The sequence below is a fragment of the Nestor notabilis genome, unplaced genomic scaffold (genome assembly GCF_000696875.1).
Source record: "Nestor notabilis isolate BGI_N333 unplaced genomic scaffold, ASM69687v1 scaffold19611, whole genome shotgun sequence".
Lineage (NCBI taxonomy): Eukaryota > Metazoa > Chordata > Aves > Psittaciformes > Psittacidae > Nestor > Nestor notabilis.
The window spans coordinates 13,865-36,734 of NW_009916488.1; the positions used below are offsets into that span (position 1 = coordinate 13,865).

General features: G+C 36.5%; 1 protein-coding gene across 1 annotated transcript; it reads left to right on the forward strand.

Moving 5' to 3' along the window:
- Nucleotides 1-9,087: 9,087 nt before the first annotated feature.
- LOC104413579 (plastin-1) lies at nt 9,088-21,115 on the forward strand (the record flags this gene model as incomplete). The annotated part of the gene is made up of 9 exons (XM_010024614.1): nt 9,088-9,189; nt 12,587-12,750; nt 13,244-13,373; nt 14,926-15,058; nt 15,996-16,077; nt 17,351-17,516; nt 17,608-17,750; nt 19,227-19,322; nt 20,904-21,115. Coding segments are annotated over exons 1-9 (1,196 nt in total), but the record flags the coding sequence as incomplete, so codon positions are not given.
- Nucleotides 21,116-22,870: the final 1,755 nt, after the last annotated feature.

Here is a 22,870-nt window from a genome sequence, read left to right on the forward strand (position 1 = left end):
TCTCTCTATCTCCAATACTGATCTGCCTGGTATTCTCAAGTCCTAAAGAAAAGCTGCTTGTTGTGTGGAAGCAGCTTTGTGCATGTATTTTTCATCTGGAAATGGTTTGCTAATGGGTAGGGAGGGAGCCCAGGAAGCACTGTATTGCACAAATACAAATTAATTTCCTTGCTGTTCTATGTTACTTGCAGAAGTGATCTAAAAACAACTAGTGTGTGTTATGAATGACTGCAGTTGTAAATATCAGGGTTAGAAAGTGTAACTCATGCACGCAGGTCTGCAGAACTAGTGATACTGGCTTGTATCGCCTCAGCATCCCAGTTTCACTCAGGGTGTCACTGTTCCAGATTTGTTCTGGATGACATGCTCATTAATACCTCAACTTGTATTAAAGCAGGTCAGACATGGTCTGAGATAATCAGTTTGGGCAAATTCAGTCCAAAGCATTGGTGTAGCTAAACTGTAAACAGGTGAAGTTTGCAGAATGTTTCAGGAAAGATACTTCCATGAACTCTGCATGCAGTGGCATTTTTTTTCGAAGTTATGTTCCTAGAAGTTAAGTTCCTTGCCTCTCCTTCTGGCATAGGTAAGGTTTCCATTGATGTTTTTATTTGGAGTGCTGAATGCAATAATACAATGCACAGCAGTCTGAGATCCTCTTGAATGATGCATGTGAAGGAAACTACATGAAACTGATACTGCTGATGAATTTGCATGGCTACTCTGTATACTCAGCAGCCAAAGGAAGCTGGAAGCATTTTGTTTGAATGAAAAGGTATCTTTCTAAAGCAAACATGTATCTGCTCTTTCATCCTGACTTAAGCCCCATGAAATTATTCTGTACTTAGACCATAGTAAGTGAAGTCAGATCAAGTCCATGACCAGTCTGACAGTTAGATTCTCAGCTTAATGTTTTACTGTTTATTTTTGAGTCACCCATGTTTATCTTAAAGGCATAGTGGAAAATGCTGATTTTATTATTCACCAGAGTTACTGTACTATATCAAATAAATTCCTATGGAGTGAATAATTAACTTCAATTTAAATCTTCTTGTCTTCCTTACATAAGGTACATATTTCATGGGCACATAATTTATCACTCTGTCTGGTTTGATAGACTTCCTCTAGCAAAAATCAGTGCATACAATTTTGGATGAAGTTAAAAAAAAAAAAGCCAATTTTTCCCTCTTAAATTGTACCTTGCTCACTGCATCATGCTATATGTAGAAGGATGAGGAAAATTCCATGAATTATCGGTTTATACGATGAAGCATAACATTTGGTCATTGTTATCCTCTAACTTCTAGTAATTTTGATGGTCATAAATATATCCAGCCATGTTTACAAGCCCAGGCTGAGAAACATTCTCTTGACTCTTTCAGGTAGTGAAGCTTTAGACTGTGACTGTATGATGTTTAAAGGACTTTAATAATGGTACCTGATACCATAACTATACCCTGCCAGTCGTTTCGAAAATTAGCAATGTGCTTCAACAGTTGTAATGTCTTTTTTTTATATATACAGATACACATATTCATATAGCTAATTACTTTGACCTTTCAGTGCTCTCCTGTTTTAAAGGTTTACAAGCATCCTCTTTGCTGCATAAGGAGGAGATCTGGTTTTGTATCTTTTTTTATTGTAAGACCCAGTGCTCATTGTTTTACAGGTGTATTAGATTCTTTCTATGTTTAGAGGACTGATCACAGGAGTACTGTGTTTGGGTTTGGTCCTCACTATACTAGAAAAATGTCGACAGCCTGGAAAGGGTACAGGGAAGGGGCACAAAGATAATCCAAGACTGGGAAGCCTGCCACATGAGGAAAGGCTGAGAAAACTGGGTTTGTTCAACCTTGAGAACAGAAAGCCTGGGAGATGTTATCACTGTGTCCCAGTATTTAAAGGAGGCTATGAAGTTGATGGAGATTGCCTTTTAACAAGGAGTCACATGGAAAAGATGGAGTAATGGGTACAAGTTACTCCTGGGGAGATTCCACTTGGAGATAAGGGAAATCTGTCCCAATGAGAACAGTCAGCCATTGGAATAATCTACCCAGGGAAGTGGTGGATTTCCCAGTGTTGGACACTTTTAAGATCCAGCTGGACAGGGCACTGGGATATCTTGTCTAGACCGTGCTTTTGCCAAGGAAGGTTGGACCAGATAATCCTCGAGGTTTTTTCTAGTCTGGTATTTATTCTATGACTGTATTCTATAATCAAGGCTTCTTTTACTTTAGATAACATAAAGTCTGTTTCTCTCCTATTAATGTCTCCTGCAGCTTTTTCACTGATACGGGAAAGATGAGCTATCTTTCTGTATCTTATAGCAGTGTAAACTACAGTAAAAAAAATTATGAAGTCACTGAACTCTACTGATTATTCATTTTCTCATAAAGATTAATACTTATCATAGCAAGGTAAGTTGATCTCCACTGCTGTGTTATTACAGACCACCAGTGAAACATCTAAAATAATAGGTCCTTTCACATTGTTAAAGGATTGATTTAGTTGGCCCCTTATTATGTTTATATTTGGGGGTCAAGAGTAATTTTGGCATAAGTAAAAAGATATCTCAGTGTCTGGGGGGAGAGGACAAGATACACCAACCCAAACAGCAGACAGAGCAAACAAAAATTTTAACAGTCGTATCATTTTCTAACATCATGAAAAGATGTCAGAAACCTCTTTATGTGTATTTATGTAAAATTTATGTTCTGTATCTCGATGGCGGTTAGTTCCATTGCTCAAGTTTTTATTATATGCAAGTCTTTTCACTGATGTTTAATTAGCGTTTCATTAGTTAAAATACAGCTGCATTTTCTCTTCTTCCCTTACTTACTAAAGGCAACATCTGATGCGTATCCTTATTTTAAAGTTCCTTTTAATGTGTTATACCTAATAATGCATTCTTGCCACATTGCGACAGGATAGAACTCCTAGTTTAACCTGGCAAGAGCTTAAAAGAGACTAACAGTGCGTGCAGGCTAACCTGTTCCCACATGGATTTAAAGAACCCAGATAAACTAGCACAGGAATGTGACAGATTAAATTTATGGTTGTTTGGTTTGGGGATTTTTTTGCGTTGTAATCTATAGCTGGTTGATTCAAAGGCCAATAAGAGAAGCAGAATTTTCATGTTTTGTACATGTAGATAGTATATGCTAATAACCAGCTGGTTATTGACATAAAAGCACAACCTGCATTTGCAAATTATGCTAGTCAGGCTGTCATTAAAACCAACAGATTTAAGGATGAGGCAGCAATAGAGTGGTATTTGCAGCAGGGACAGAGGAGGTGTGTCCCTAATGCCAGACAAAAAGAACAGTGACAAAAGAAAATAAGCTCTTGAGTCAGCATTTGTAATGTCCATTGTTGTTGTGGAAGCAGCTGCATGTGGAAACAAGGCAAAGAGAATTTGAAATGAAGAGCTGGAAAAGGAATTGCCATTTGCCTGCAGGGATGGAGAAAACTAGTGGGCCTGATGCCAATTAACTGCTCTTTTTTTCTGACAGCTTTGGTAACAGGTCAAAAAAGCAGCAGGAACATTGTGGTTGCTCAGCCGCAGATACTCCTTTACATGCAAAGAAGTACCACGATGGCATCAACAGTAGTTTGTAGGTTTTGTCTGTATTGATATTGTTTTGTATTGTTGGATATGGATATCTGTATTGTATTGTTGGATGTGGAACATTTCCAACACAAGGAGACTCAAGTGAATTGTCTTCAGAGAGAATCAGCCTTCTAGGTATGGAAGGCAGGCTAGGGACAGAACAGTGTTATTAGTTCATGTTAAGCATCTTGGCAAAGACTGAAAAGAGGATCAAGGGCACTTTCTCAGCATAAAAACAGTGTTTGTACCTGCCATGTCCTGGGGCAGCGGAAAATCCAAGTGTCACATGAAGAGTACCAGAGAAGAGAGAAATGTGTTCTCTGTAAATGAATACAACTTTCAGCAGGTAGTCATAGTTCCAACAGACACATACCTTTGCAGACTTAATGTTAAATCATAATTGCCTGTGAACTGAGGCATCTTGGACAGTGATAAACCTGTGTAAGTTATTTATTAGCTTAGATAGAAGGTCCTTCTTTATGTATAGAAGTTGTCTGAAATGTCTGACTAGTTTAGGTGTTGTCTCTCCTCAAGCTCGGTCTCCCCTGAATGCCAGAACCATGATTGCAGCACTTCTGCCATTTAATTGACCAGCTAATTTACCCTGTAATTATATAATAGGGTATTTAAGACTGTCTCTTTAGAGCAGAGGTATTAGCTTTTTTTATCTGCTTCATTCAAGAACAGATGTTTCTACTGTGTTACTGAAATAACGTCGTCTTTGGAAATCAAAGACTGCTATTTTCTGAAAAAAGAATATGATGGAAAATCTGGATTATGAATCATGAAAGGGGAGGAGTGAAACTAATTAAATTAAAACTTTGTAGAAATTGGTTTTGATAAAATCTGACTCATGGTAATGATAAATAGTTGAAAACATTAACAATATGACAAGTGGTGTTGCCTTTTGCACCAAGTGTCTAAATATTTCACTTATGGTTTGACATGCTATGCTGTGTCCGTATTTTGGGGTTTTTTTCATCTTCAGAGTCCTTTAAATTTTCTTAGTAATGGCAATTTAAATGTTTATTTTCTTACCCCAATTTTTCTACAGTTCATTATTTCTTTATTTTTGATAGCCACATCTGGTTTCCTGTGAAGGTACTTGCACTTCCAGAAGCATCTGTGTGTAAAGTAATTTATTTCTGTATATATATATTTTTAATTTTTCTTTTGAGTATGAAGACTGATACATACTGCTAGTAAGCTTAGCAAAATGGTTTAAGTAGGATTTTAGTACTTAAATGAGATCTAGTGACATGAAGGAAAAAGACTTAACTCACCACCCACACTCAAGGCCATATCCTGTGTGACCCACAGGAGCAGTCCCAGTGAAGACACAGAAAATACCCTAATAAAGTAAACAAGACCTCATTACAATAACCCACTGTTATTTAAGAACTCTTTTTATACAGCATCATGGAAGACAACTGAATCACTATAGAAACCTTGTATAGCATCATGGAAGAAAAGTGAACTACTACCTTAAAAGAAGCAGACACATTTGCTGAGATGAGAAGCAGTTACATAGAGTCCATGACTTATTTTTCTGTTACACAGCAGTGTAAGTGTAGATAAATGAATGCTTATGCTACAGATAGGGCCCAACTAAATATTTTTACATTTGTACTTTGAGACAGTAGGCACATACTCTTGAGACAAAAATTTTCCTGTATTTTGTAGAATGGTCTGGCTGTGGAGTTGCTATCTTAGAAGATTTCACCACATCTCATGTTATTTATTTTCCTTAGAACTGTGACCCTCAGTTGAAGTTTGTTACATGAGAATCTTAACTTCCAAGTCATTTTCTTTTTGAAGAAAATGCCTAACTCTGGTTTCAAATAAGCACAAAGGTCAAAACAGACCCCAAAGATTAACCCTCTCCCCCCCCCCCAAAAAAAAGGAGAAAAATAAAAAGTGTAAAAAATGTTCTTTAAAACCAACTCACTGTATTTTATGGTATTTTGAACAAATAGTTGCTTTTATTTTAAAACAGTATTTTGAAAAAAGCTGGGAGTTAATCATTGCTAGCTCATGAATGTTGCTTGTGTGCTTGTGTCATTATGCGTAAAGGTTTAGCTACATGTAGGATAGACACCTTGTTGAGCATTTATTTTTTTTTTTTTTTAGCTCCAGAAATTTTTCAACCATGCAGAGTACTTTTTTCATTATAAACAGATCAAGAATTCTTAGTGACTTTCACAGTATATGATAGTTCGTTACCTCCCATACAGAGTTCTCTTACAACAGTAAAAGCAGTAGCAAAAAGGGTGTCCCATTGCCTCTTGTATTAGAAAATCAAAGGTAGAAAACTTAATTTTCATTAATGAAGATGCTGCTGAGGGAATCAACAACATCTTATTGAAAACTGCCTAGTAATCTAAACAGTTAAGGATCTCTAAAAAGCTGATTTTTTCATTTAATAACTCTTATTTAGTATTTATATTGATATTCTATACGAGTGTATCATTCTGGGTTCAACAAAAGGCAGAATAATATGAGGAGGAATGCCATAATACGTAACTTTGGATTGGTAGGTTTGACTAAAATTATCAGTCCCAATATCCTTGTCAAGTTATACCCTAATCTCCATCCAGCAACATGCTTTCCAACATAGTATCCAATATATTCAGTAACTCTGTTTCTTAAAAATTTTGTATTTGCAAGTCAGTTTGTAGTCCAGATGGGGTTTGTTTTGTTTTGTTTTTTGACAAGTTGTATCATATCTCATTTTCTCCAGAGAGGTAACTGTAAATATGACGATATTAGAATATTTGACAGCCTCAGGCATTGAATACAGTTGGAATCCACACTCTCTGCGCACCTGGAGGTGGCTACAGTGTCCTGGGTTCAGCTACAGCAGTCATTTTTTTTTTCTCCTTCTTAGTAGCTGGTGCAGTGCTGTGTTTTTGACTTTCAGTCTGGGAACAACGCTGATAACACCGCTGTTTGTAGTTGTTGCTAAGTAATGTTTACTCTGACCAAGGACTTTCTCAGTCTCATGCTTTGCCAGAGAGGAGGGGAAGCCAGGAGGAAGCAGAGGCAGGACACCTGACCCAAACTGGCCAAAGGGGTATTCCATACCACAGCACGTCATGCCCAGTATAGAAACTGGGGGGAGTTACCCGGAAGGCCCAGATCGCTGCTCGGGTCGGGCTGGGTATCGGTCGGTGGGTGGTGAGCAGTTGTGTCCTTTTCCCTTGTTATTCCTCTTATCATTATTATTGGTAGCAGTAGTGGTTTGTATTATACCTTAGTTACTGGAGAGCTGTTATCTCAACCCGTGGGAGTTACATTCCTCTGATTCTCCTCCCCATCCCTCCGGGAGCGGGGGGAGGAAGGAAAAGGGGGGGAGTGAGCGAGCGGCTGCGTGGTTCCAAGTTGCCGGCTGGGCTTAAACCACGACATACAGAAAAGAGCTGACCCTGTGCTTTTTGCTCCCCAAGCAAAGGAGGACAACCTGTGAACTGTGCAAACCAGGTTGTACTTACTGTTTGGTCTCCTGTCATAGGTAGGCAGAGAGAACCAATCTGTGATAGACAAATGTTCTACCCAGGTGCAGAATACATCAGACTTTGACATTACTAATATGGAACTGTGATGTCTTTCTCAGTGAAATAATCTACAGCAGTGATGTCACCACTTATAATTCTGAAATCAGGAGACACTTCAGTGGTTAATGTAGTGAGGCAGTAATACACTTGTCTGTGGCTGAACATAGCTAATTTATTTTTGTCTTAAAAATGTTTTCACAACAGAGTAGGTGCATCTCACATCAGTGATACTGTATGCACTCCTTGGTAAACCTCCAGGAAATCTGTCTCACTTGTTGGCACAATCCCCCAGCAAACTACAGCTGATACAGTGCTCTGCTGCCTATTCTCATGTGCTGGTGACCCATGCAATTGAATAATTTTAATTTTTTTTTTAATTGTCAGATAGTCAAGGATTGAAAGAAAACAGATGCAGCTAGAATGGGAAAGAAATTATTTTCTATCAAATTCAGATTGCTAATGTTTAATCTTCTTATTCTGAACCAATTTCTGGTTCTATCATTACAGTCTCGCATCTGACCGTAGAAGGATCCTGTTGCAGGCGTTGTGCAGCCATGTAGTTTGCACAAAAAAGGGACAGTCCCTGCAGTCGGAAAGTTTGTAACCTGGTTAGTCAGGACATGCAAAGGTGGGGAACAGACTTGCCCAAGGTAAAATCAATTGTTGAATTCATGTTTCCCCTTCCAGTGTCTCATCAGCAGGTAACAGTATAGTTCTGTTGATACGCACAATTCTGGGGGAAGAAGCAGCTGCATATAGCAGATGTGATTATAATTATTATGATCAAATAATAATCTGGCCATTACAGAAATATTTTTCTTGCTTTAAAGCAGAAACACTGTACCAGAGCAACTAAACCAGAACAGAAAACAAATGCAAGTATAGGACAACTTAGGAAATACTTATGTAAGGTGGATATTTTGCCACTTCTGGCTTATAAAGCCAAAATGAAACTTGTATTTCATGGTAGGTACAGCACTACCTGTAGCAGATTGTGCTCTCCACAGCCAAGTGCTGCTCAGAGCTTAGCACATGCAGGCATGTGCTGCCCTATCCTGACTCTGTGTGTGCCAATGGCATGTGTATAATGGGAGATGGCAAATACAAGCTTGCGTATTGGGACAATTGTGTGTGACTTACTTACAAATTTGCGCTTACTAACAAGGGTCCTGTTCTAGTAAAGCTTTGATAGGAGGAAATAGACAAGGATCTGTCATGGGCGTTGTCTCACCCTTGCAAAAGTGCCTTCAATTTTGTTTTGCCTTTTTATGGACTTGAGTAGAGAAAGTAGATTCACATTGAAACTCCAGTCTTTGTGCTCAGTAAGAGCTTTTATCTGGCTCTTTACAGTGTTACGAGACAATGAGCTTGTCAGAAGAGCAGAGTTAAGGTCAGGAGGTGGTAGTTTCTGCAGCAGCTGTAAAAAGGCTCATCAGTGTTCACACACTGACTTTAAGCAGGTACTTGAAAGTGTCCCACTGAGGTTTATTACTGTGCGAATGTTGGAGTGCTCTGTGGTTTGCATGCCTAGATCCTAGCACTAACCACTCATGGCAATGATACTGCATTGGACTTTGAAATAAATTTTTCTAAAAATTATTTGTTGGAATGAAAGGTAATTTTAATGTTGGAAAACCACTTAAGCGGTAGAGGTAGATTGCTGGTCAGGGCTTATTCTATGCAAATAAAAGCATCAAGTGTATGAAAACAGGTGCTGCTATTGTGAATTCTCAATCACTATAATGAAACAATATGCTAGGTGTTTGATGTACTTTAAAGTGTTGTTTTTAATGTTTTAAGTGTGCTAGGCCTGGAAATATCATGCAGCTCTGGTACCTTGTATTGAGAAGGTCATTACTTACATTAATACATGCTTGGAATTAAAGCTTTATGTATTTCCTGTTTATTATTATTAGGTATAAGCAAGTGAAGACAACACTTCTTGCTGTCCAGAGATGGAAAACAACATAACTACTATCTCTCGTGAAGAGCTTGAAGAGCTAAGAGAAGCATTCAGTAAAATAGGTATGTTTTACATAAAAAAAAAAAAATAAGGGTGCAGTCAACATTTCAAAGCCATGTAGGGTTTGTGGAAGAAATCTTTATGGATCACTTCTTTTTGATAGGGCTGTATTTTTCGTCTATAGTGCCAGCAATATCTAAGAAAATAAGAATGTTTACATAAGCTCCCTAATTTTCACTGAAACTATGTGTGTGTGTTAATTTATTTCAACCTCAGCAATGAAAACAGATACATTTTCTTGCTTGGCAATTGCATTATTTGTGCCATTGTATATGTAGTATGATAGGTCTCAAATTTTTTTTTATTTTTTTTTTTACTTCTTAGATCTTAAAAATGAAGTTTGATTAAACTTCATGTGAAATGACTGACGCTTTGGTTTTGCTTTACTTGCATGCTTTGAACTAGTAATTTTTTATTTATTGGATGAATTGGATTTTACATTTGTAAGTAAGCTAATCTTGGAGATTTTTTGATCTTGCTTTTGTACCTAGCAGATGTTAATATGTATCTGTACAATTTTGTGTGCTTGACAGGATGTTTGTAGATTAATTGGAGAGTAATCAGAGTGAGAAATGATACAGCAACCAAGTCTTATTTCCAGATTGCAGTGCTGTTGCGAATGCTGAAGTTCATGTCTGCTTTATTTCTTATTTGCTGCAGTTCCAAAGGGGTGACGTGTAACTGTGCAGCTCAGCAAATCAAACGTATTTGTTATCATTCATAATGGGAAAACAGGTCGCTTTAGGCAAGAAGGCTTAAATATTAGGATCCAGTTTGGTAAAGAGACTATTGGAAAGCTGTAGGTTAGAGGTCTCTAAGACTGTAAGTAGTGTGGAAAAGGTGAAGGGGATTACTCAGTTTCTGTCAATACAGGTTTCATGTAATGCCCAGTAGAGAGTCAGAAAGCTTAACACAAAAAGAAGCAACTTTTATTTGTGACAAATAATAAACCCATGAACCTGTTGACTCAGGATGTTGTCCAGACCAAGAATATAAATGTTAAAGGAATGAGATGCAATCACAGAAGGCAGTTCATGAGTTGCTATTAAACAATCATCTTGACAGTCTATAGCTCAAGAATTCTATGGCCTGTAGGATCTGGCAAGACAGACCACATTAAAGAGCACTGTATGCATGTATTAATCTACTGTGAGGTATTAGTATAGGTAGTACTCACTGGTGTTGTCTGACAGCTTTTCTATTTGTTTGTTTTTCACCATCTGCATTTTTTCTTTTTCTCCCTTTCCTTTCTGCATGTTTTCAAGTTTCTTCTCTAAGAATTGTCTATAGTGTTCCTACTCCCTGACATTTTCTTCCTCACTGTATTATGCTTTCTGTAAAATAGAAAAATTAAGTATCATTAGTGTTTTTCTGTTTTCATTTTTACATTTCTAATGTCTCTGTGGATAAATTGCTTGTGGCTATATTGGCAAACTGAGAGAAAAGGCATCTATTTAACTCTCTGCTTGTCATCATGGAAACTTACCTTCAGTGAAAGATGAACCTAGAGAAATAAAATAGCTGGTAATCTGAGCGAGCTTGTGAGCACATGCTCTGTTTTTTTAAAAGATCCCTGTTACTATGTGTGTTGTTACATATCTGCAAGCCATACAGCAGATTGATTAATACATTTGCAGACATGAAGCTTTTCTGTGTAGTGATTTATGAGTTGTTGGTAGTATTGAAAACAAAAAAAGGCTTTTTTTTTTTTTTCTTTCCTTAACAAGTGTTGTTAGCTTTTGTCAGCAGTGAAAAGTGGCTGCCTTATGAAGCAGTAGAGAAGCTACTTAGTGTAGTATGGATTACAGGGAAATGACTGTATAGCAATCAGTTATGGCTAGAGCTGAAAGCATGTATCTCTGCTTGCCCTTCTGTAATGTGATGTATACTCATCCACTCTGATAGCATTGGCTGAGTTCTGATACTAGAGCCAATGTGGAGAGGTCTTTTAACTAGCAAACCAAAGAAAACAAAATTGGGAGTACTTTTGACATGTCAGAAAAGCGGCCACATAGTCTTGCTTCTGTTTCTGACTCTTTGTGTTACTTGTGGAATTCTTTTAAATTACTTATCTTAGATGCATCATTTGTAGAACTGGGAAAATAATACTTTTATTTTTAAAGAGCTTTAGTATGATTATGAAAGAGACTGAAAATTTTTGTCAAACTTGGAAAATATTAGCATTAAATATATAAAATTATAGCATTATATCCAGCATTGTTTATGCTGGATATGATTTCTTGTATTTGATTAAGCTTCATCTAAATGGTGCTTGTCTGCTTTTAAAAGTACTTCTCTCCTCTGCCTAGACATTGCACTACAGATACAGCTAAGGCTTTTTTAATGGACATTCTCACATTCTGCTTGTATAGATATGTGTGTACATATGTATGGAAATATGCATAAATATAAAAAAATTGGAAGACTTCATGAATCAAACACATTTATCCATTACATTGGATGAAAACATTATAGGTTTTTAAAATGATGCTTTAGCATACTAAGACAAGAATTCAAGACAGCTTTCTGCACACAGATTGGCCCACAGGGGAAGTATGAAGGGTATTTTCATGATTTCTTCTGTGCTGCTGTGTTATTAATTGTAACAGAAATTATATTTAACCTTTTAAAATTTATTTTTTATGTGATACAGCCATTCATTCCTTTCCACAATTGTGGAGCTATACCATACGCCTTGTTGAAAAAAGCATTCTGATACTTTGCTTTATATGGACATTCCTGACTTGGTCTTGGGAGCCAACTGTAAGTGAAGGTGGTGGTACAAATTTCTCCCAACATAGCTAGTTAATAGATTAAGGAAGGTCACCTTTAATAAATAGATACAGATCATCCCAGATTTATTCTTCACAGGTAAGCCTAACCACATCAAAAGTTCTGAAGAACAGAAAATGTCTATCAGACAGTAGTATAAGAAACAATATGCAGAGTCAGGCAGAGTTTTTGTATAAGTAATTTTTCTTGTGTAAGCGTGCTCTTCTAGTAACAATTTGCATCAGATTTGAGTTTACTGATTGCAAACGGTATAATATCAAAAGTAAGAATATAATAAATTTATATCCCTTTCACTTGAAGGTTTACAGAGAGTTTTGATGGGAGTCTTTTAAAAAAACTTAAATTTTGCTCTTTAAAAATTTGCCTTCTTGTTATAGCTTTGTTTTGGGATTATAAAGTAGTTCCTGAGAAAACACGTAACAAGATGGTACAACTTCTAGCCAGTTGTGCATCTAATCCACAAGTATTCCTTCATGCTTACTTACCTGTGTCAGAAGATGAAATACTTGTCTCCTAAAACTGTATTTCTCATGCTTTTATTCTTAGCAGTTGCTGTATTTGCTTCTTCATGCAAGTATAAAAATAACTTGTGCTTTCATTTTACAGACATTGACAACAGTGGGTATGTCAGTGATTATGAGCTTCAAGACCTGTTTAAAGAAGCAAGTGTGCCCTTGCCTGGTTACAAAGTCCGTGAGATTGTAGAAAAGATCATTGCAGTAACAGATACCAACAAGGACGGGAGAATCGACTTTGAAGAATTTGTCTCTGTAAGACATTCCCTTTGGATGTTTCTCTACTGCCTGATATCTATTGATAACTAGGCTAGGAAACTGAAATAAGTGGTACAACTAAGTAATATTTTGATACAAATAACTAATATTTTGAGAATGGGGAATAAATATGCTATAGTTATTGAAAATTTGTCTATCTTTAGTTGTTTTCTTCAGCTTACCAAAACATCTGTGGAAAAAATGTGTAGATTGTTGAATGTCTACTGTTTTTAGGTAGCATGGCTTAATAAAGGTAGCACTGAAGGTACTCACAGAAAAATACTAATAGATATCCAGTATACAAGTTTCATGAAGGGATTTAAACTGGTTTTACCCATATATTAAACTTTTTTCCAGAACAGAACTAAATGTAAATACAAAAGAAAGGCAGTCAGGTTAACTACTGTCTCTAGAGTACTTATATGAGTTAGCACTTGGTTATTTGAAGGTGTGATCAATCTTTAAATGCTGTCTATTTTTTTTATTTCAGATAATTCAGGAATTGAAAAGTAAAGATGTTAGCAAATCTTTCCGAAAATCAATAAACAAAAAACAAGGGATTACAGCAATTGGAGGTACATCAGCAATATCTAGTGAAGGGACACAACACTCTTATTCAGGTAAGAAAAAACTAAACATAAGCAGCTTTTGCATGGAGGAAGACTCTTTATATTTGCGCTATAGCTGAAGCAAATAAACCTGGAAAATGTTGCTGTTGAAAGCAAATTAACACAGAGAAAGTATGTGGAGATGGACAAACATGGGTGGTAGTTCATTAAGACATGGGCTGTTCAGTTGTTGCTAGTCTCATGCTGCACTCAGAAGTGAAGTAGGCATCTTTGCAAGAATGAAAAATAAAAGCGAGCATTAACAGCATGTTGCTGAGGGCAGGGGGCCCTTTGGCATACTTCTGGTAAAGCTAGTCAAGTCTTTGACCAAAACCCACATATTGTTTCTGGATGGAAGGGGACTTGTCAAGTCTCTGTGCCCTTACAGAGTTGTTCACTCCCATATGATTTTTCATAGCCTATCTCCATACTTGAGAAGTTGCTTTTAATATTTGATCTCTGTTTCTTTCTATCTCCCACTGCTGCATGTCATTTAATTTGGTAATCGTGCCTAATTGCATTGCAGCTCCCAGTCACAATGTTAACACCTTTCAAGATCATATTACAGTAAGCAATATTGCAACTTATTTGATTGACTCGAGTCTGGGATTTGCTGTGGTTCGAGAAGTGGTTTAAGATTCTTTATATGAGGCATATTGACTTCAGTTACCTAAAGGTGGTGATACCCCCTGTCTCGGTATTGTTGTTATAGCTCCACCTGCACTTGGTGTATCCCCAAAGCAAGGGATATATTCCATCTCAAAGGATGTCTCTAGGGGGACACCACCAGAGCTAATCGTTTAGACTCTTTCATTTTTAGTGGAGAGAAACTGACCCCACTAGAAGTGCAATTCATCTGACCTGGCCTCATCAGCATCTAGACAAGCATGCACTAGATTTTCACATTTCTTCCCACTAACAATGAAAGAAGTATAATGAGTCAGGTGTAGGTACCTGTCTCGTATGTTTCATGAGGTAAGTGAGGTGACTATCACCTGCATTGTCTGGGAATTTGAATGCAGATACTAGATTGATTGTTGTCCCATAAATCATTCCTAGTTACATACTAATAAATTCTGCACTAAATATGAAAGAATTTCAAGCTGAGGTACTTCACTTTTTCAGTTTCTCAAAGCTAAATACAGCAGAGTAATCCAGATGATAGTCTCAAAAATATTGCCAGCCTCTGAAGTCCCAGTAGAAGGCAAAATGAAATGCTGTACGGATGGGCACTTCAGATCACAAATTTCCCTCTTTTTGTTGTCATTGCTGAGAAACTGAATTCAAAGTCAGTCATGATGATACCTTCCCCATTACATCACTATGATTTTTTATGTTGTCCTTCAGAAAATCACCAGAGGTTTAGAGAGAAAGAGTAGAAAGATCTATCTGTATTTGCTGGTCTTTTTGCATTCTTTCCCACTGGTCTGATTCTTTTCAATAACTGGCCCCTGTGAAACTAAGAGGGTTTGTTGCACTGGAGCCTCTTTGACCAAGTCTGATATTTAATAGTATGTGTTAGTGGAAATGACAATAAATCTCTTAATGCTGTTTCTCTTTTCAGAGGAAGAAAAAGTTGCTTTTGTTAATTGGATAAATAAAGCTTTACAAGATGACCCAGACTGTAAGCACCTCCTACCTATGAACCCATCAGATGCCAGTCTTTTTAAATCCCTTGCTGATGGCATCCTCCTTTGGTGAGTCCAGGACTGTGAGAAAGGAAAGAAATTTATCTCAAAGGTTAAATGCTGATCACAGTGACCTGAATTGGAAAACTTCTGATAGGCTTTAATGTCAAGACTTAACTCTTAAATTTTTCAACCAATGTTGAAATGCGGAAAATCTGTTTGAGGATCGAAATGTCATTTTTAGCAAGTTTTTATGGCGACTCTGTGCATGCATTATAGAAGTGGGTTTCCGCTTCAGACCCATAATCATGCATGCAAGATATATTCAGGCTCTTTATAAATGAGATAATTACACAGATCATATATTCATTTGCTGAAATAGAAAACTTTGTATTTCAAATATTTTAAGAAGTTAAGTGTAGTTACTAAATCATAGGATGGGAGGAACAGAAGTCCAAGTTAAATTTATGGCAAAACAGGGCACAGAGTAGGTCCCTTAACTTCAGTCTGCTGTAACTTTCTAGTTACTTGAAGTAGACTAATAGTACTTATTCATACACTGTGGTGACACGGGATTAGCGTATTAGTATTGACATGATTTAATCTGAGATCCTTGTAAATGCAAGATATTATAGAAATGTAAGATACTATCAAAATGCAATTCAGAAATATGTTGATTATATCAAAGATTTATTTATTAGAGATTATTTCACTGATTTTACAGTTTTAATCTCCTCAAGAACCTGTTTTGACAGCACAGACATATTCGTTTGCTTAAGTGTTGAACCCTGAATTGCTCAAGTTTCTTATAATTACGTATTATCTGAGGGTTTCTGGATGAATGTGCAATTATTTAATAGGGAAAGGAGATTAAGAAGATGAGGTTTTGGTATTTTTCCCTTTTGTCAGAAATATTTACAGCTCATTCAAAGTTAGAAGTTTATAATCAAATAATGTATTTTCTGAGAAATGAAAGTTTGAATAAACTCTGACTTTTGTTCCTTAGCAAAATGATCAACTTTTCACAACCAGATACAATTGATGAAAGGGCTATTAATAAGAAGAAACTCACTCCTTTCACTGTTTCTGTAAGTACTGCATAGATAGAAACTTGCTACAAATTAAAAATTAAAATATTTTTCTGTAGCTTCGTTTTAATGACAGATCTAGTGGAGGAAAAAAAAATCGTATGTATTAAAAAATGCCAAAGCATGAAATTGTATTTTCTAATAACCTGATGAATTCTGCTGTTTCTTAGGTGATGGGAAGTTGTATTTTTCATGCTACCCTATTCACTATTCTTGTTTTGCTTTACTAAGTATCTGAAGAAAGTAATTTTAGACTTCTGAGTGGATCCTCAGGTCATATTTTAGGGAACTACATCCATAAGTTGCCAGCCTAGTGGGGAGGGGGGGGGAACCCAAACAACAAAAAAATCTTCATTAAAAACTTCAGTTAATTGGCAGACTTTGCATTTCAGGCTGTGACATTTAAAATATGACAAGTAAAACCACACCATGTTGTAAATCCTCCAAGTGAGTTTTGTAAGTTGTGTTTAGTCAAAGAAAATGTGTCGGCAAAGAAGGTATTACATGTGTTTATGTTGTCTCTGTAGATAAAATATTACACAGCAAAATAGTAATATTTACAAAAGCTGACAGGCTTTTTTTTTTTTTTTTTTTTTTTTTTTTTTTTTTAGAAGAGACAGGAATGTTTAATCTGTGAGGAATGTTTAGTCTGTGACAATCACTAGCTTTACTTTCAGTGTCAGGATGTTGAATTGCCATGATCTTCTTACACTGTCTGTTCAATAACAGTTTAACAGTTGCTCAAATAAATGAGTCAACCTGTGTAAGGTCAAGATGGGAAGGCAGTGATGTCAGTAGCTTTGTGCTCAAGACAGAATTCCATATGGGCATGTTTTCCCACAGGATCAAGCTCCTGATATTTTGAGCAATATTATTTAATTTGTATATGTAATACTTTTGTATTACAAAAAATATTTTGATTAGAGTATTCCTCAGCAATCCAAGCTGTGGAAGATGGTACATAATTTTTTGGTGGGTCAATGTTAAACACTGTCAATAATGTTTTCCATTAAATTTTTATTAGATACATGGTGCTTCATAAAAAATCTCCAGAGTGCAGTTTTCCACTGGAAACTGTTGAACTAATGCATTATTTCTTATAACTTCTGATTCTTACAAAATAGAATATGAGTAAATTTACTAAGAATTACAACCTCATGTGTTTTTTTTTTTTTTTTTTTTGGTTTGTTGTTTTGGTTTGCTGTTTGGTTTTTTTTGTTTTTTTTTTGGTTTTTTTGTTTTTTTTTTTTTTTAACAATTGTATTCCAAATAGGAAAACCTAAACCTGGCTCTGAACTCAGCATCTGCTATTGGCTGTACAGTTGTCAATATTGGATCACAAGATTTGCAAGAAGGAAAACCACACTTGGTATTAGGACTTTTGTGGCAGATCATTAAAGTTGGTCTTTTTGCTGATATTGAGATCTCTAGAAACGAAGGTGAGAGGAAAGTGTATAGTAATGTTGGCAATTTGAATTAACTGAGACCACAATAGCAGTGATTTTGGCTTTCTTTCAAACTTGCTTTTAGCTCTTATCGCCTTGTTAAATGAAGGGGAAGAACTAGATCAGTTAATGAAGCTTTCCCCGGAAGAGCTCTTGCTACGCTGGGTGAACTACCATCTGGCCAATGCAGGGTGGCAGAAAATAAATAACTTCAGCCAAGACATTAAGGTATGTGGTTATTCACTCTGAAAATTTAACATAATGTTATTTAAACATACTATGCATGGAAAAAAGTTAGTCGGAAGTATTTAGAAAAATAGTAGTCATCTGCTTTTTCTAGCTATAGGGTCATCCCACATTTTTCAACACTGAAAGAGTATTATTCTGATTACTTCTATTCAGTTGCTCATACCACGTACTACCACATCACAGTGTAAAGCAAACATTTCTGACAAGCTTATATTCAGGGAAGTTCTAATGCTCTAAGATTTATTTAGGAGAATTTGCACTACCTTATTAGTTATCTTTTTCCTGTCCATCCTTTTATTGGGTCTGCAGAAACCTACCTTTTCTTTCTTCTGTTGTTTTAAAGAAGTGGTGCATAGCTTTCAATCTCATCCAGATGCATATTTGCTAATGATGATTGCCCTTCGCACCTAGCATTCTGCAGAAGAGTAGGAAACCTCTTGAGGAACGAACTTTTTCAGAGGTCTGTCTGGAGTAACTACTGATTCTTGATCCAAGGAGAGAGCAGCTCCCCTTAATCACTGTGCTTTGCTGGTATACCAGTTTAGTGACACAAGGAGACTGAAAGGCATGCTGGTTTCTTGGGGCAGGTGGCAGATCTGCATAATTCTTCTCTCTTCTTTAGCCTTTCTGCACAAGGTGTACAGAGTAATGTACTAAGACCACTTGAAGAGAGAAAACCCCAACTTTTTAAAAATAAAAACAAAGGAGGAAGATTCCCTAAGGTGATAAGACCTCTTCATTGAAGAAAATCATATATTTAATTACTAGTTTTAACTCTTCAAATGCCACCAAGAAGGCTATTATTAAAGCAAACCTTTAACTAGGGTTTTATATGAAAACGGCTACTATGGTAAAACTATTACATGCTATTTAAAAGAGGCGTTAAATACTGCTAAAACTATCAGAGTTTTGTTTTATTTTCCTAGTTTCTTGGGGGGGGTGTGTGCTAACAGAAGCATACTGAAAACTGCATCAAATAAATTGCTTTTGTCACTATAGATTCATCCTAAAAGAATCAACTTTGCTGTCTCCATTTTTTAATTCCAATTGCCTCATCAATTAAGAAAGAGAAATTTTTATGAAACAGTCTATTTGAAAATGATAATAAGGGCATGAAATACCAACACTGAAAATAAAATCCATATTTGAGGGGGTTTTTTTGTGGGTAACCTACACGAATTTGCCTTAAATACCTTAATTACAGCTGTCTAGTTCATATCCAGCAAAATAAATTTAACTAGAATTGCACATAACAAATAGTTACCTGGTTAAATAACTTCCGTGTGAAATAGCGTAGTAAAATGGCTGTATGACCTCATCCATAATCACTGAAATTAGGGTGCCATATTTTTTACTTCTATAGCTTTTGAACTGGACTAAAAGAGCAGTAAATTACTATTAAAGTCTACATGCTTGCTCTTTTTATTTTCTTATATATATTACTGCTTATTTTAGGATTCAAGAGCATACTTCCATCTGTTAGATCAGATTGCACCCAAAGGAGGTGACCTTGATGAATTGCCCATTAAAATTGACTTTTCAGGATTTCATGTAAGTATCCAGGAACATAAACTGCAGTTATCTGAGACCTGTATGTTCACATCCAACATCCTGGTTGCAAGGCTGTCCCAAAATCCTCTTTTGTTTTGTAAAGCATATAAAAACGTAGTCAGATTCCTCAATGTCACAAAAGCTCAAATGGGTGAAAACTTGAGTAAAGTTCTGGAGCACTGCTGAAACAGGATAATGCATCTTGCAGTCTAAAATCTGGAGTGATGTGTTACTTGGAGTAGCATCTAACTATTTTTTATTTTCAGTCGAGTCCTTCACTTCAGCACAAATATTGCAACATCCTGCTCAGTTCTGCTCTTCTGGAATTCAGACAAAGGAAAAGAGTAGACTTCACAAACCTTGTGATTCTTCCTCAAACCAAATAGCATTCAGAAATAACATGTGAGCCCTTCCAATAACCAGCAGGGAGGTGTGGCATCCCTCCAGCTTTAAGTTGTAAAAGTGTAGAGGGTCTAGAACCAGCCTAGATAGATATGGAAACACTTTTCTCTAAGCTGCTACATAATGCTCCTTTTGAAGGATTATTCTGAGAATGCAAAATTGAACTCTCTGCCTGACATAGATATCTATATTTCAATCAGAACCTTAAGTAGAATCTCAGTATTCATTATAATTATGAAAACCCACGTGCAAAATCGTAGCTTGCAAGCTTCAGTTTTCTCAAACTCATTCATGAGGAGAGCTGTTTTGTTTCTTTACTTTTGTTTCTTGGGTGGGTTTGGGTTGGATTGGGGTTTTTTTTGGTTTTTTTTTTTTTTTTTTAATGAGGAAGGATAGTAGTTATTTTTTTCCATGTAATTTCCTACAGCTCATGTGATCATGTTCTGTAATGGTTATAAATCAATTATCAATAACGTGTAACAACTTGTTTCAGAGGAAGTTCCTGTTTGAGTGTACCTATACTGAAGTACCAACTGTACTCAATTCTAACAGTAATTCAATTACTAACTTATTTACCCATAAATAGTAACTCTTAGTGTTACAGAGATTAGAGGCAAAAAGTATATGCTAGACTGTTTTGAGGCAAAAGGTAAACTGTTATCAACACTGATTTATTCTATGTAGATTAATAATAAAGATAAAATAACACACAGGTCACCAATTTGCGATAATTTAGAAGCAAAAGTATTAAAAGGAAAGCAAGTGGATTATAAAGCATTCAATCTATTACTGAGGGTTAGGGGCATGATCTGTAGTTACTGTGCTGCTACAGTATCAGTTTATAGCAGTGATAATGAACCTTTAGCATATGTAGGAGAATATGCAGTGTGGGAATCGACTGAATGGAAATGGAAATATAACTAATGCACCTCTAACTGCTGTTGCTGTGATTCATGAGGAATGCTGCCGAGGCAGCAGCAGAAGCAAAGGACAGAAAGAAAGTGGAAGGAAGATGGGAAGAGGGGAATTGTTATGGGCTGGGAGAGTTAGCTCAGGCATTGGGGGAATGACTGAGGAATTGACATGGGTCATTTAAAGATTTGCCAAGCTGAAGATTCAGATAAAGAATGGAAACATGCTAGTATTCGTTACAAATTAATTTTTATTTTTTTCTTTTAGGATAAAAATGACTTGAGGAGGGCTGAATACATGCTCCAACAGGCAGATAAATTGGGCTGCAGACAATTTGTAACTCCAGCTGATGTGGTTGCAGGCAACCCTAAACTCAATTTGGCTTTTGTTGCAAATCTCTTTAACGCATATCCAGCCCTACACAAGCCTGACAATTCATCTTACGATCTCAATTTATTAGAAGGTACTCAACTTACTAAGTATGTGGGAGACAAGAATATTAGTGATTTCCATTTTAATATGCCTTCTAGGTTGTGATATATGATCCCTGTACGATGGTCCCTGTGTTAACACCAGCATATAGAGCTTTCTCACTAGCTGGCAATAAAAGCCTCAGCAGAAGTTCCCGTTACTGTCACTATAGTTCACTTGTGTTAACCTAACCAAGGGGTATTCCCAAATAACCTTCTATGATTCATATGCAGGAGTGAAAACAGTCCTCTTAGTCCCTTTGCAGTTTCCTGTGCTTCTTTCCATACTGTTCATATTTTAGCTGACACACCAATTCTAGTTTTGCCTAATTTGCAGTGTTATGCAACTGTGGTAGCCTTTTAAAGTACTTTTCACATACTGTGTTTATATATATGCGTGCATGTGTATGTGTATTAGTTTGTTGCCTTTTAAAACAGGAAACATTAAAAAGGGCTTCTGTATCAGCAACCTATATTAATCTATTGTGTCAGCAACCTGTGTAAATCATAGCACATCAGCAAATTTGGACTTTAACTGTACAGTTCAGATCCCTAATGCTAGAGATAAAGGAATAATTGGTAACAATCTTTGGCTGTTACCCTTTCTGTGGACCAGCTAATCTGGGAGAATGAAATGGCTCCTGCCAGTGTATTTCACAGTTGTTCACTGATCTCAAAGGAATGGTGAGAATCAGGGGTGCCACACTTGGGAGAATCATCAGCAATGTTCACATATTCCTCTGCACTGCCTACTCCTGCCTTCCTCTTACTGTACCTATCAGATTTCCTTTCCATCTAGGTGAGTCCATCTTCCTTTGGTCCTCCTTTTTTCATAATTTGTCTGCTCTGCTGCATCCCTGTGACACAAATCCAGCATCCCTCAGACCACTCCTGTTTCAGGCTTCCTGCTCATCTAGTTTCAGCTGGGTGCCAGCTGTGGTGGAAGTATCAGAGGTAGTTTTCCCTTTTCAGCTGTGATATCCCTAGTCACTGCAGTCCCTGCTGTCTAGGACAAAGGATTGATCTTCCTCTGCTGCATTCTTGTTAGAAATGTATGCTCTTGGAAGTGTATACAGAAGCTGTGTGGCGGTGGAATATGTTCTGTTCAGCTTCTCTTTTCTGAACGTGAAGTTGCAGGTGTGATTTAAAATACTGAAGACTTGGTCAAATTAGAAGCATTCTTACTGGCATGGCAAAACCAGATGAACTATTTTCTGAACTTTTCCTAAAAAGCATTAGATGAGATCAAAGCCTTAGTTAAAACAGTTTGTATACAGTTACAATCACCTGAATAGTAGATGACAATTTTGTAATGAAAATACTGGCCAAATTTAACTTTGTGTTTATAGTATGTATTTTAGAGATGGATAATCGTGCCATTATTATCTGTTCAAAGGCAAGTAGATGACTCTCCTCTACCCCCAAATAATAACTCCTGTGGCGTCATGTAGATCTAAACCATCACAACATTTACTTCAACCAAAAGACAATGTTTTAAATCTGTTTTTCTGTTAATTTTTTTTCCATAAAATCCTGTGTTTTTGTTGATGTGTTCTCAAAGTAGTGATATAAAATAAGAGATTCATTTCTTTATAGTTTCATCATAGATTGTCTGTTGAAATTTGACTCATAATTTATAATGCTTTCCTATTTTGCTTCATGAAATGCAGATTTGACCCCTCCTAATGTAGGTACTGTATTTAGTACTTTTCTGTACTCCATAAAAGTGTTTATTCTGAAATGATTCTTTTTCTCTCCCTCCCT